A 14,087-nucleotide genomic window follows, 5' to 3' on the forward strand; every position below is an offset into this window, starting at 1 on the left:
ATCACTGGAGCCGAGGTGTGTGTGTGATGTGTGCCTCAACAAAGACAGCCCTGGTACTAACGAGCCTGTGTTCTTCTGTGACTAACCTTGCAGAGGGCCAACTCTCCCTGGCCTGCTCCCAACTTCCTCTGACCTCCTAACCTCTGATGCCCTAACCTCTGACCTCTCCCAGCAGGTAAAATGGTAGATATGGGCGAAGAGATGACCTGTTTCTCAGGGAGTAACAAGGGCAGCAACTCTGAGGTCCAATCACTGAGCTCCTTCCAGTCCGACTCTTGCGATGACAACGGTAAGACACGCCCCTCCTTTCTCGTAACTCTTTCTGGCCACACCCATAACGACAGTGAGCTAGTCTACCGTCTGGTCCGATAACAACCCCTCATAACCCTTTAATGTCGGCACATTCAGAGGAACCAGATGTGAAAGCATTATGGCCAAAGCTCCCTAAAGCACACCAAAGAGATAGGGGACAGGGGGTGGAGTCAGAGGTGGTTTGTGGAAGGGCATTAGTAAAAGAGATGCTGTGATTAACAACAACAATAACTATGGGAATTTATAGAGTGTTTTATTGTTTCCTAAACCCTCTCTCCAACAAATGCATTTACTCCTGCTGTGTTATAAAGGTGTTTCAGGAAACACTAACATCCAGTGTGAGTTTATTTGTCCTCAAATCATGTTGATTTATTGTTTACATGTGTTTAATATCATTTGTCTGTGTTAATTCCTGGAGGTTTTTTTCTCTCATTTTTATTCTAGTGATTTTGTTAACTTTTTAATTTCCACACCTGTCAAATTGTGTTTTAATTTGGAAGTGAGAGAGTGTGCAGTGTGCAGACAGACAGCAAGCTGACCTAAGAGGAGTGACACTACGCTTCCATCCACACCGCTGTGTTGTGTTTGTTAACTTGTCATCGTTTCGTCATTATGCATTCAAACACATGTTGTTCTCTTCCGTGGCGTTCTATGGTTGTAGTCGTTGATGCTCCAGTTCCAACTGCTGGCAGAAGCCACTTCAGGTTTTAGGTGGTTGTTTATGTGTTGTGTTATCTGTGTTTTGTATTGTTATGTAACTTATGTTGTGTTGTGGACTTTGTGGAGTTTTGCTATTGGAAAAAAGTCAGCAGTAGTTCTTTTTACTTAGAGAGTTAGCCTAGAAGTTGTTATTTCTGGATCAACATGGATCACTCAGATCATCCTGCAAAAATCACTGCTATCACCATGGTGAATCTACATAATCATAGTGTGTTGCTACTATGTACTAGACTACATAGCTGAAATGCAATGTTGACGTATCAACATTGATGCTTCATTCATTCATAATTAATGGAATCGTTTCACTGTCAATATGATCACATTTCACATAGCTGACTGTGATGTTAGCCAATCAGGCCACAGAACAGTTTGCAGCAGACCAATCAGTGCGAACGACCGCACCAGTGGATATGATCTGATGTCATTATTATATTAATTCCATTTTCTTTCTTTCTCTTTCTTCTTATTTTTGGATTTATCTGATTTTCACTGAATGTCTTCAAAACATAATTTAACAATCTATCTCTCGTCTCTCTGAACACAGCCCTACCTCGTGTGTGTGTGTGTGTGTGTGTGTGTGTGTGTGTGTGTGTGTGGTGTGTGTGTGTGTGTGTGTGTGTGTGTGTGTGTGTGTGTGTGTGTGTGTGTGTGTGTGTGTGTGTGTGTGTGTGTGTGTGTGTGTGGTGTGTGTGTGTGTCGTTCTTGCTGGGGATACTCTCCAATACTTGGATGAGCAAATGCACATGGATTCTGTGTTAGTCCCCTCCTACACTCTTAGAAAAAAGGGTTCCAAAAGGTTTTTTTTGGCTGTCCCCATAGGATAACCTTTTTTGGTTCCAGGTAGAACCCTTTTTGGTTCCAAGAAGAAAAAACACTTTCGGGTTCCATGTAGAACCCTCATTGGAAATGGTTCTACATGGAACCCAAAAGAGTTCTACCTGGAACCAAAAGGTGTTCTCTAAAGGGTTTTCCTATGTGGAAAGCCTAAAACCCCTTTTGAGATCTAGATAGCACCTTTTTTTCTAAAAGTGTAAGACTTCTAAGTCTGGTTCCATATGTAGCTTTTGATCAGACACCTCCCATACTACACGGCCCTAGTGTTTATCCCATCTTCAGCCAATAGTAGCTCTGTTTCCTGGGAACCTGTTGTCAACTTCCTGTGTCTCAAATCGTGTCTCCTCCCTCTGCTTCTCTCCAACAAGCCTCCATAGTGACCGTTATTCGACTGGTCAATGATGCAGTCGCCACTATTGAAAACGAAGGTACCATGTCTCATCCACCCTTCTCACTCTCTCTATCCTTCTGACGCTCTCTTTACTTCTCCCTGTACTTATCTCTCTCTCTCTCTATGAGATGCCATGACAATGCTATCCATGACAATACCATGACAGTGCTGTTGTTTGAAGATCGTGTACTTCAGCTATGGTGTAAAATACATGGCTTGTATGTAATCTCAATGTACACACTAGAGGTCGACCGATTATGATTTTTCAACGCCGATACCGATAATGATTATTGGAGGACCAAAAAATGCCGATACCGATTTTTATTTGTAATAATGACAATTACATCAATACTGAATGAACACTTATTTTAACTTAATATAATACATCAATAAAATCTATTTAGCCTCAAATAAATAATGAAACATGTTCAATTTGGTTTAAATAATGCAAAAACAATGTGTTGGAGAAGAAAGTAAAAGTGCAATATGTGCCATGTAAAAAAGCTAACTTTTAAGTTCCTTGCTCAGAACATGAGAACATATGAAAGCTGGTGGTTCCTTTTAACATGAGTCTTCAATATTCCCAGGTAAGAAGTTTTAGGTTGTAGTTATTATAGGAATTATAGGACTATTTCTCTCTATACCATTTGTATTTCATATACCTTTGACTATTGGATGTTCTTATAGGCACTTTAGTATTGCCAGTGTAACAGTATAGCTTCCGTCCCTCTCCTCGCCTCTACCTGGGCTCGAACCAGGAACACATCGACTACAGCCACCCTCGAAGCATCGTTACCCATCGACAACAGCCACCCTCGAAGCATCGTTACCCATCGCTCCACAAAAGCCGCAGCCCTTGCAGAGCAAGGAGAACAACTACTCCAAGTCTCAGAGCGAGTGACGTCACCGATTGAAACGCTATTAGCGCGCACCCCGCTAACTAGCTAGCCATTTCACATCGGTTACACCAGCCTAATCTCGGGAGTTGATAGGCTTGAAGTCATAAACAGCTCAATGCTTGAAGCATTGCGAAGGGCTGCTGGCAAAACGCACGAAAGTGCTGTTTGAATGAATGCTTACAAGCCTGCTGCTGCCTACCACCGCTCAGTCAGACTGCTCTATCAAATATCATATCATAGACTTAATTATAATATAATAAACACACAGAAATACGTGCCTTAGGTCATTAATATGGTCGAATCCGGAAACTATCATCTTGAAAACAAAACGTTTATTCTTTCAGTGAAATACGCAACCGTTCCGTATTTTATCTAACGGGTTGCATCCCTAAGTCTAAATATTGCTGTTACATTGTACAACCTTCAATGTTATGTCATAATTATGTACAATTCTGGAAAATTAATTACGGTCTTTGTTAGGAATAAATGGACTTCACACAGTTTGCAACGAGCCAGGCGGCCCAAACTGCTGCATATACCCTGACTGCTTGCACAGAACGCAAGAGAAGTGACACAATTTCCATAATTATAAGAAATTCATGTTAGCAGGCAATATTAACTAAATATGCAGGTTTAAAAATATATACTTGTGTATTGATTTTAAAGAAAGGCGTTGATGTTTATGGTTAGGTTTGGTGCAACGACAGTGCTAAATCATTACCCGTTTGGCGAAGTAGGCTGTGATTCGATGAGAAATTAACAGGCACCGCATCGATTATATGCAACGCAGGACACGCTAGATAAACTAGTAATATCATCAACCATGTGTAGTTAACTAGTGATTATGTGAAGATTGATAGTTTTTTATAAGTTTAATGCTAGCTAGCAACTTACCTTGGCTTCTTGCTGCCCTCGCGTAACAGGTAGTCAGCCTGCCACGCAGGCTCCTCGTGGAGTGCAATGTAAGGCAGGTGGTTAGAGCGTTGGACTAGTAACCGGAAGGTTGCAAAAACGAATCCCCGAGCTGACAAGGTAAAAATCTGTCGTTCTGCCCCTGAACAAGGCAGTTAACCCACCGTTCCTAGGCCATCATTGAAAATAAGAATGTGTTCTTAACTGACTTGCCTAGTTAAATAAAGGTGTAAAAAATTTTTTTATTTTAAATTAAAAATACATTAAAATAAATCGGCCAAATCGGTGTCCAAAAATACCAGCCATTCCCATTAATCGGTCGACCTCTAGTACACACATACTGTAGGCTTTATATTTTCAGTACACATCCAAATACCTAGCTTACATGGAACTCATGTGTTGAAGTGGCAAGCCTCAACACACACACACACACACACACACACACACACACACACACACACACACACCACACACACACACACACACACACACACACACACACACACACACACACACACACACAGACACACACACACACACACACACACACACACACACATCAGGGGACAGGCTGACAAAAGGTTAGGGCTGAATCAGAGTTTAACTCACAACATGTGCATTGACATATTACACATACTGTACATAAAGAAACTGACATATTACACATACATAAATAACCTGACATATTACACGTACATAAATAAACTGACATATTACACATACATAAAGAAACTGACATATTACACATACATAAATAAACTGACATATTACACATACATAAATAAACTGACATATTACACATACATAAATAAACTGTCATATTACACGTACATAAATAAACTGACATATTACACATACATAAATAAACTATATTACACATACATAAATAAACTGACATATTACACGTACATAAATAAACTGTCATATTACACATACATAAATAAACTGACATATTACACGTACATAAATAAACTGACATATTACACGTACATAAATAAACTGACATATTACACGTACATAAATAAACTGACATATTACACGTACATAAATAAACTGACATATTACACGTACATAAATAAACTGACATATTACACATACATAAATAAACTGACATATTACACGTACATAAATAAACTGACATATTACACGTACATAAATAAACTGACATATTACACGTACATAAATAAACTGACATATTACACGTACATAAATAAACTGACATATTACACGTACATAAATAAACTGACATATTACACGTACATAAATAAACGGACATATTACACGTACATAAAGAAACTGACATATTACACGTACATAAAGAAACTGACATATTACACGTACATAAATAAACTGACATATTACACGTACATAAATAAACTGACATATTACACATACATACATAAACTGACATATTACACATACATAAATAAACTGACATATTACACGTACATAAAGAAACGGACATATTACACATACATAAATAAACTGACATATTACACATACATAAAGAAACTGACATATTACCCCCCTCAAATCTCTTATGGTCCGGTCCTAATCCATGCCAACACCTGTTTGGCACCTCTAACACAAACACACACTCACAAATACACGCTAACACGCTAAAGCGCTCTCTTCTCCTGTTCTCCCACCTGACAGTGTCAGTCATGGACCAAGGTCAGAGCTACAACAGAGGTGACCCCCCTCCCCGCCTCTTTATTCTTCATCTCACATCGCTCCCTTTACTTCCCTCTCCCTCTTAATCTCACTATCTCACCTAGCTCCTTTCTTCTCTCTTTTAATTTCTCTCTCTCTCTCTCTCGCTCCCTCCCTCTTCCTTCTCTCATCCGCGCTCTCTCCCATTCTCTCCCTCTCCATCTCACTGCACCCCCCCTCTTCACAGTCTCCATCCCAGCTCACTGTGTTTGTGTGATTTGTTACTCCTGGCCCCCTGCTAACACACACACACACCCCAGCATGTGTTAGCACCAGTCACAGTATTGTTCTGCTGACTGAGCAGCCCTGATGCATCCTTGGAGATGTCACGTTGCCAGGGTGGAGAGGCTTCTCTCACTCGCCAACGCACCTCACTGCCGTCCCTCCACAGTTCGGCCAATTTTGGCTTTCCATTGCTTTCGCCTGCTGCCCGTGACATGTTATGGTTGATCCTCTCACTGCATTGCATTTGCATCCCACCTCCGAATGTGTTGTTTCATTGTTACTCCATGTGACTGACGTTTCTACTGCTTTTAATGAGTTTGTCCTCGTTGACGTTGCTTTGTTGAGATTTGTTGTCTGAAGCTTTTCTTGAACTTGTCAGGATGGATATAACTTTTTAGTGCTTCTCACTTTGGTTTTGTAATTTCCTTTGATGTGCGTACTGTTTCTATTTCCTTTCTTAGTTTTTCTTTAGTATTTTACAGTTTAATGCTTTGTGAAACAGTTGTGTTAACATGTGGAGGTATATCAAGCTGTGATGCGTTTTTTTTACTTTGAATGATCCCATCGGTTAGTAACCGCTGATCTCTCACCATGGCTTGGCTGTCCCGAAGTGCCACCCTGACTCCTCCTGAACCCTGGCATGCTATGACCTTTTGACCTGTGACCCCTGACGTTCCCAGGCCTCCCTCCTGCATGTTGTGAAACCTTCAAACACAGCTAACATGTTCCCTGTACAGGATGTTCCCCGTGCTGTGGTTGACGTCTAACTGTGTTTTTGTTGTCTACAAACATGCCCGATGGACCTCTGCAGAGAGACTGTAGTGGTCCACTAACATGCCCGATGGACCTCTGCAGAGAGACTGTAGTGGTCCACTAACATGCCCGATGGACCTCTGCAGCGAGACTGTAGTTGTCCACTAACTGATGGACCTGCAGATTTTAACTGTCCATCGGGCATGTTGGCAGAGATTGCGTTTGCTAAATGTAATCTAACTGTCTCTCCCTCCTCCAGCGTATCACTGGGACACGTCTGACTGGATGCCCAACTCACGGCTACCCGACATCGAAGAGGTGCCCAGTTACGAGGCCAGCGGCCTAGGGGGCCACGGAGACATGGTTGCCTCAGCCTCCCGACTGGGGGGCAGCTCTCGCCTGGGGGGCAGCGCCCGGGAGCTGGAGTCAGACTACTACCTCGGGGGCTACGACATCGACAGTGACTTCCCCCCTCCCCATGAGGAGGAGTTTCTGACCCAGGACCAGCTCCCTCCTCCCCTCCCTACTCCCTTGGAGGAGTACCAGGGGAACCCCTACGACACCCTTCCCACCACCCAGCCCGCCTCCAAGGAGAGCACCCTGAGTGGGAGTGGTAGTGGCAGCACCGGACGCCACAGGTCTCCCCGCCCACACTTCCACCCCAGCCAATACCTGCCCCCACACCAGCTGCCCCTGGGGGAGGTGGGGCAAGGCGGGCCCGGAGGGGAGGAGTTCAGCACTTTTGTGGGTAGGGTGATCACGCCGGGAGGCGGGGACATGGAAGATAATGTGTCGCTGAATATGAGGTTGTCGGTGAACGCGTCATCGGCCTCGGACCTGTCGGCGCCCTGCGGCTTTGACGACTCGGAGGCGGGCGGTAGTGACTTTGACAGTACGGATGAGCTCCACCGGGGTGGGACATACACCGTAGAGATGCAGCAACAGACTGAGGTCTGACTGGGCCCCTCCGTGGGGACAAGAGTACTGGCTAAGGGACGGGATGGGCAGGAGAGCAGAACAGAGACTGTTACAGTAGTGTGTCGAGATGGAGTTATGAGAGAAGGAGGTCCTTGCTCAGAGAGGAATGATTGGTGTATAATGGACACACTGCTAGCTAGTGGCTACATTATCAAAACAGTACCCACCCTAACCCTTCAACCACTTGCAAACACTAACCTTAAATCAATTAAAATCCAATTGTATTGGTCACATACACATGGTTAAACCACTTCACCCATTGCAGGCTTTATCCTTAAACTAATTTCCCTCATTCCAAGCCACTACCCTTAACCACTACCCTTAAGCCACTACCCCTTAAGATAATACCAAGCCGCATACAATGGAAAGCAATGTGTTTTGTCACATTAGTACCTATAGCACATTAGTACCTATAGCTGGTTATGATCACCTTAGCAGTGGCCCGTGTCAAGGTCAGCTGAGTGTTATACTCTTCCATAGCAGGAACATAAAGCCTACCCGATATGTTGAGTAGGAATGAAAACAGGGTGAGAATGTGAATAAGAAAGATTAAAGTGAAAAAAATACAAACTTTTAAGAGACAACTGCAGAGAAAATGGATGAGCTAACCAATAAACAAAAGATTAAGAATGTTTGGAAAAAAATGAAAAGGGACAATATTGTAATTGAATGGTCAGTATTGTGATATGGCCTTCTCTGTCATAGCAGATGTGATTGTTAGCTGCACGCTCCACACAGCTCCCCTGTCCCACCTCTCACTACACCTGCTCACCCACAGAGACCCAGTGGACTTTCCCCTAACCACGATGCAATTCACTTGGGGGGGAACTCCCCCCTGTCAGATTTGTGTCTTTTTTTCCCTAGTTTTTTTATTTTGTACAAATCCGCTCATACATAACCTGTACAGAATTTGTGAAATAGTAAAATTACCATAGTGGTGCAATCGAAATGGAAGAAGAAGATATTTTTTTTATTATCCACTCTAAGAATGCTATTTGGATGAATGTGGAATATGTTTAATATTACCCTTAGTCCAGACCTCCTTCCCCGAAATCAGGCCTGTGAAGCCATGAGAGTTTAGCAATCCTTCTGTCCCACCACATGCTAAACTGCTATCCTGCCAAGTCGCTAATTTTGCTTTAATGATGATATGATCTTTATTGTTTTGCACTAGTATCTTTTGATGTTTTATGTTTTCATGATTATTACATGAAACATGCTATATTATTGAAATCCTCCAAAGGGCATTATGATAATATGTCAATTCTGGGCCAGTGAAATTAGCATAATAAGCACTGAGGAATTTTTGTGTTAGTGATTGTTTTTTCACAAAAGTCCCTGATTTTCAAATAGACATTGAAAATTGACAATTCACATTGAGTGTGCTTGAGCTATTACATTTCCCAGCATGCAGCTCAATGTCTTTTATTTTCTTTCTTTCTTCCCATGTTGTTTTGCACTGAGCAGGTTTCATAGAGTCACTCCAGAATTTCCCAAAGCCATAACAGCAATAGACTGACTGATAGATGAGAAGTAGGGTCCATGCACAATGCAAATACATTCTGGGAAAATAATATAATAATGTAGCATCCCATACCAATCACAGCGGCTAGGCAGTGTTGCATCATGGGTCTTGTCAGTTGCAGTGTTACATTTTGGTTCTGTCTGCTTAAAAAATAAAAATAAACAAAGGCTAACATCGGCTTTATTCTACACACATCTGGACAGATAACAAAACGGATTAGTTTTGGACTTGTATTTTGGACTTGTATTCTACACACATCTGGACAGATAACAAAACAGATGAGTTTTGGACTTGTATTCTACACACATCTGGACAGATAACAAAACAGATGAGTTTTGGACTTGTATTCTTCACACATCTGGACAGATAACAAAACAGATGAGTTTTGGACTTGTATTCTACACACATCTGGACAGATAACGAAACAGCGTCGTATTGGACTTGGAGTTGTATTGGACTTGGAGTTGTTTTGGAATATAATATGCCTGATCCAGTCGGGCAAGATTTTTTTGTAAAAGATGTAAGTTTGTGTTAAAATCTTTGTACAGTGTACATAGCTAGGTTGTTTAAATGCTGATTTTGTAGATATTGAATTGCAATCCTGACTGACTTTCTTTGAGTTTCTTGTGTTTGATGTGAATGTGGACTGTAAGAGACAATGATAAATCAATCATTTAACCTCAGCTCCCCTCCTCCGGTCGCATTTCAACTAAAGTCTTTTTGTTTTTTTCATTAACCTTTGCTTTAAAAGATAAATAGCCTTTCAATAGACTAGGTGAAACTTCCACAGTATTTCATGTACAAAACCTGCATTACATTACATCCCTGTGGTTTTTCTTTTTTGTTTAATATCTTTCTCTGGTTTTTGTTCCTTTTCAATTATTTTAGGTAGTATTAAAATATATCTAATCTAACTGCAGCAATTGAGTTTACAAAATGAGTTATTTTTAACTGCTTTTTTGTTTTTTAAATCAATGCTGAAAATAAAATGGTTCTTGATCAAACCAAGTGTAAGTTCTTCCTCAATGCAATGGAAAAGGTTTGCCTATGATGTTACAGAATGGACTAAACTTGATTAACTGTAAAAGGTTTGCGAGGTAACTTGTTTCCAAGGTAACTTGATATAATTACAGATTTATATGCAAGTATCACGTATGGCTCTAAAGCCCTTGAACTCAACTCTGACCTCCAAGCCAGTTCCACTGCATTTTTTCATTGTTCTCCTCTAATTAGTGACTGATTTAGACCTAAGAAACCAGGTGCAATGAATTATCAGGTAGAACAGAAAACCAGCAGGCTCCAAACCTCATAGGGTAAGAGTTGAAGACCCCTGCTCTAAAGCACTGTTTCCCCAACTCTGGTCCTCAAGCACCCCCAACAGCACATATTCTGTTGTGGCCCTGGACAAGCACACCTGATTGTACTTGTCAACTAATCATCAAGTCCTTAACAAGCTGAATCAGGTGTTTTTGTCTGAGACTACAACAAAAATGAGTGCTGTTGGGGGTACTGGAAGACCGGAGTTGGGAAACAATTCTCTAAAGTACCACACAAGTCATCAAGCAGACCCATAAAAACATTACACAGAGATACATTGGTACACAGTCCAGCACTACAACAGAAAAACATTTAGCAACCCAGTGGACCACAGCACTACATTATGAGTAGCTATAGAAACCATGTAAACAGTGGTACAAAGCGCTATATAATTCTGTAATAAACTGTACTATCCTGTAGAATACTATACTTCACACTGTAGTATACCTCAATCATGTAGTGCTTACTATAGAATGTTGGTAGTATACAGTACTGTAGAATACTGTAGTGCTTACTATAGAATGTTGTAGTTGTGGAACACTAGATGCCTAACTTGGCTTGACTAGAGTATAACAAAGGAAAATGCTAATTCCAGGAGATCCATGCAAGCATGTGTGTCTGGACTTTTTGGCAGTTACGCACACTGGTGTACACAATACATTAATACACGGTGGGAACCAATAGATAGAGCTGACGCACACACGCATACACACACATCAGCTTGCATCAGGTGGAATGGCGCACTTATAACTCAAGTCCGTGAAACCACGAGAGAGAGAGAGAGAGAGAGAGAGAGAGCAAGGCTGTGTGCAAAAGGTGATTGCGCAATACACATAAGATTGTCAATTGACGGTGGGTTTTTCAACAGTTGTAGACTGTAGAATACTATACTGCACACTAGTATCCCTTGATCATGTGTAGTATTTACTATAGAATTACATAGTAAACTGTAGAATACTACAGTAATGTCTGCAAAAACACTACCGTGTCTACAAAAACACTATGTTGTTTTAACTATAGTAATACTACAGTATTTCATTAGCATATATTCCACCCATTCCCCATATACCAGTTTGTTCGACCAATGAGTGAGAAACCTACATGCCAAGTATATACCATATTGTGTTCCCTAAAGGTTATAGAAAAGAGTAGAAGCTCTACACTATCTGTTTAGATTCCAGATCTACCTACCTACAAGTTATGGAAAATGTGATCTTTTAATAATTGTCCAGTAGTTTTCCTCAAGGAGAAAACCCCCACTTCTATGCTGAAGATAATAAAACAAAAACACTATAGTAAATACTATCGTAATGTCTGCAAAAACACTACAGTAATTACTATAGTATATGCTATAGTGTTTTTAACTATATTAATACTACAGTATTTATACTACTGTATTTATAAACTGTAAATACCTCCATACCTCTTGTGTATGTGTTTGTGTGTGCGCGCGCACGCAAGGGGAGTGAGTGTGTGTGTGTGTGTGTGTGTGTGTGTGTGTGTGTGTGTGTGTGTGTGTGTGTGTGTGTGTGTGTGTGTGTGTGTGTGTGTGAGTGAGTGTGTTTATTAATAGCACATTGATGCAGTGGAAACCAGATAGGCCTGTTGTTTTCTCAATTTCATATTAATAGCTTAGAGTCACTAGAGACCTTTTCCCTCTGTCCCTTTCTCTCAAATGTTTTCTGTCTGTATGTCTGTCCATCTCTCTCAATTTTTTTCTCTGTCTCTCTCAGCTGTTGTCTCTTTCCTCATCCCTCTCTCTTTCCGTAGGCTGTTTAGCTTTGTCATGCTAATTTCTCTTACATTTCTCTTTTTCAGGGCTGCAATCGGTTTTAGAATGAGTTCCAATGTGTACAGTACATCTAGGCATACAGGGAAACAAGTAGGAGGAAATGTCCTTGATTATGGACTTCCTATCTAAACCCTCAATGCCCTGTCTTTGACCTTCAACCGTTGACCTCTAAACTGAGGTTAGCTGTCAATCACTCTGCTGCACTCTCTGAAGTCTCCTCCCATCTACCTTTTCCTTTCATTCACCTTTATTCACCGAAAAACTATTCCACTTTGTTCACTGTCACATCAGAACAAACTCCTGATGCATTATAAGCCAACAGAAACAATCATTTGGAGTTTTTGTTGTTTGAAAATAAAGTAAAAAAATTAAGTCTACAGAGATGTAGACACACACAGTAGAGTAGTTTTCTTCTCCTTTTTGTTGAGCTTCATAGACCTAGGGGTTTCGCTATCTTTTGCTGACTCACAAAATAGCACTGACAGAGGTGGAGGACTGACTGAGGTGGAGGACTGACTGAGGTGGAGGACTGACTGAGGTGAAGAACAGACTACGGGGGAGGACTGACTGAGGTGGAGGACTGACTGAGGTGGAGGACTGACTGAGGTGGATGACTGACTGAGGTGGATGACTGACTGAGGTGGAGGACTGACAGAGGTGGAGGACTGACTGAGGTGGAGGACTGACTGAGGTGGAGGACTGACTGAGGTGGAGGACTGACTGAGGTGGAGGACTGACTGAGGTGGAGGACTGACAGAGGTGGAGGACTGACTGAGGTGGAGGACTGACTGAGGTGGAGGACTGACTGAGGTGGATGACTGACTGAGGTGGAGGACTGACTGAGGTGGAGGACTGACTGAGGTGGAGGACTGACTGAGGTGGATGACTGACTGAGGTGGAGGACTGACAGAGGTGGAGGACTGACTGAGGTGGAGGACTGACTGAGGTGGAGGACTGACAGAGGTGGAGGACTGACTGAGGTGGAGGACTGACTGAGGTGGATGACTGACTGAGGTGGATGACTGACTGAGGTGGAGGACTGACAGAGGTGGAGGACTGACAGAGGTGCAAAACTGACTGACTCCCTCTGGGTTGTCATTGGGTTTCTTCTCAGCTTCAGTGTTTGGCTTTTCTTGCTTTGCAAGTCGATGATCTTATGACACTCCATGGTGTGTGTGAGGATGACCTTATGTTGACTGACACTCCATGGTGTGTGTGAGGATGACCTTATGTTGACTGACACTCCATGGTGTGTGTGAGGATGACCTTATGTTGACTGACAAGCCATGGTGTGTGTGAGGATGACCTTATGTTGACTGACACTCCATGGTGTGTGTGAGGATGACCTTATGTTGACTGACACTCCATGGTGTGTGTGAGGATGACCTTATGTTGACTGACACTCCATGGTGTGTGTGAGGATGACCTTATGTTGACTGACAAGCCATGGTGTGTGTGAGGATGACCTTATGTTGACTGACACTCCATGGTGTGTGTGAGGATGACCTTATGTTGACTGACACTCCATGGTGTGTGTGAGGATGACCTTATGTTGACTGACACTCCATGGTGTGTGTGAGGATGACCTTATGTTGACTGACACTCCATGGTGTGTGTGAGGATGACCTTATGTTGACTGACAAGCCATGGTGTGTGTGAGGATGACCTTATGTTGACTGACACTCCATGGTGTGTGTGAGGATGACCTTATGTTGA

At 42.0% G+C, this 14,087-nt stretch overlaps 1 protein-coding gene across 5 annotated transcripts in view; it reads left to right on the forward strand.

Annotated features, from left to right (window-relative positions):
* LOC106581345 (protocadherin Fat 3) overlaps window positions 1–10,266 on the forward strand; it is a 409,058-nt gene extending 398,792 nt beyond the window's left edge. For 3 of the 5 annotated variants that reach the window (XM_045703949.2, XM_082966726.1, XM_082966725.1), the window contains 4 exons: window positions 176–289; window positions 2,235–2,294; window positions 5,725–5,760; window positions 7,019–10,266. In XM_045703949.2, coding sequence (XP_045559905.2) covers window positions 176–289; window positions 2,235–2,294; window positions 5,725–5,760; window positions 7,019–7,716 — 908 coding nt within the window. In that variant the 3' untranslated portion in view covers window positions 7,717–10,266. The remainder of the gene's footprint in view (window positions 1–175; window positions 290–2,234; window positions 2,295–5,724; window positions 5,761–7,018) is intronic. The other 2 variants (XM_045703954.2, XM_045703957.2) reach the window with 1 other exon arrangement.
* Window positions 10,267–14,087: the final 3,821 nt, after the last annotated feature.

The sequence above is a fragment of the Salmo salar genome, chromosome 20 (assembly GCF_965601325.2).
Source record: "Salmo salar chromosome 20, fSalSal1, whole genome shotgun sequence".
Classification (NCBI taxonomy): Eukaryota; Metazoa; Chordata; class Actinopteri; order Salmoniformes; family Salmonidae; genus Salmo; species Salmo salar.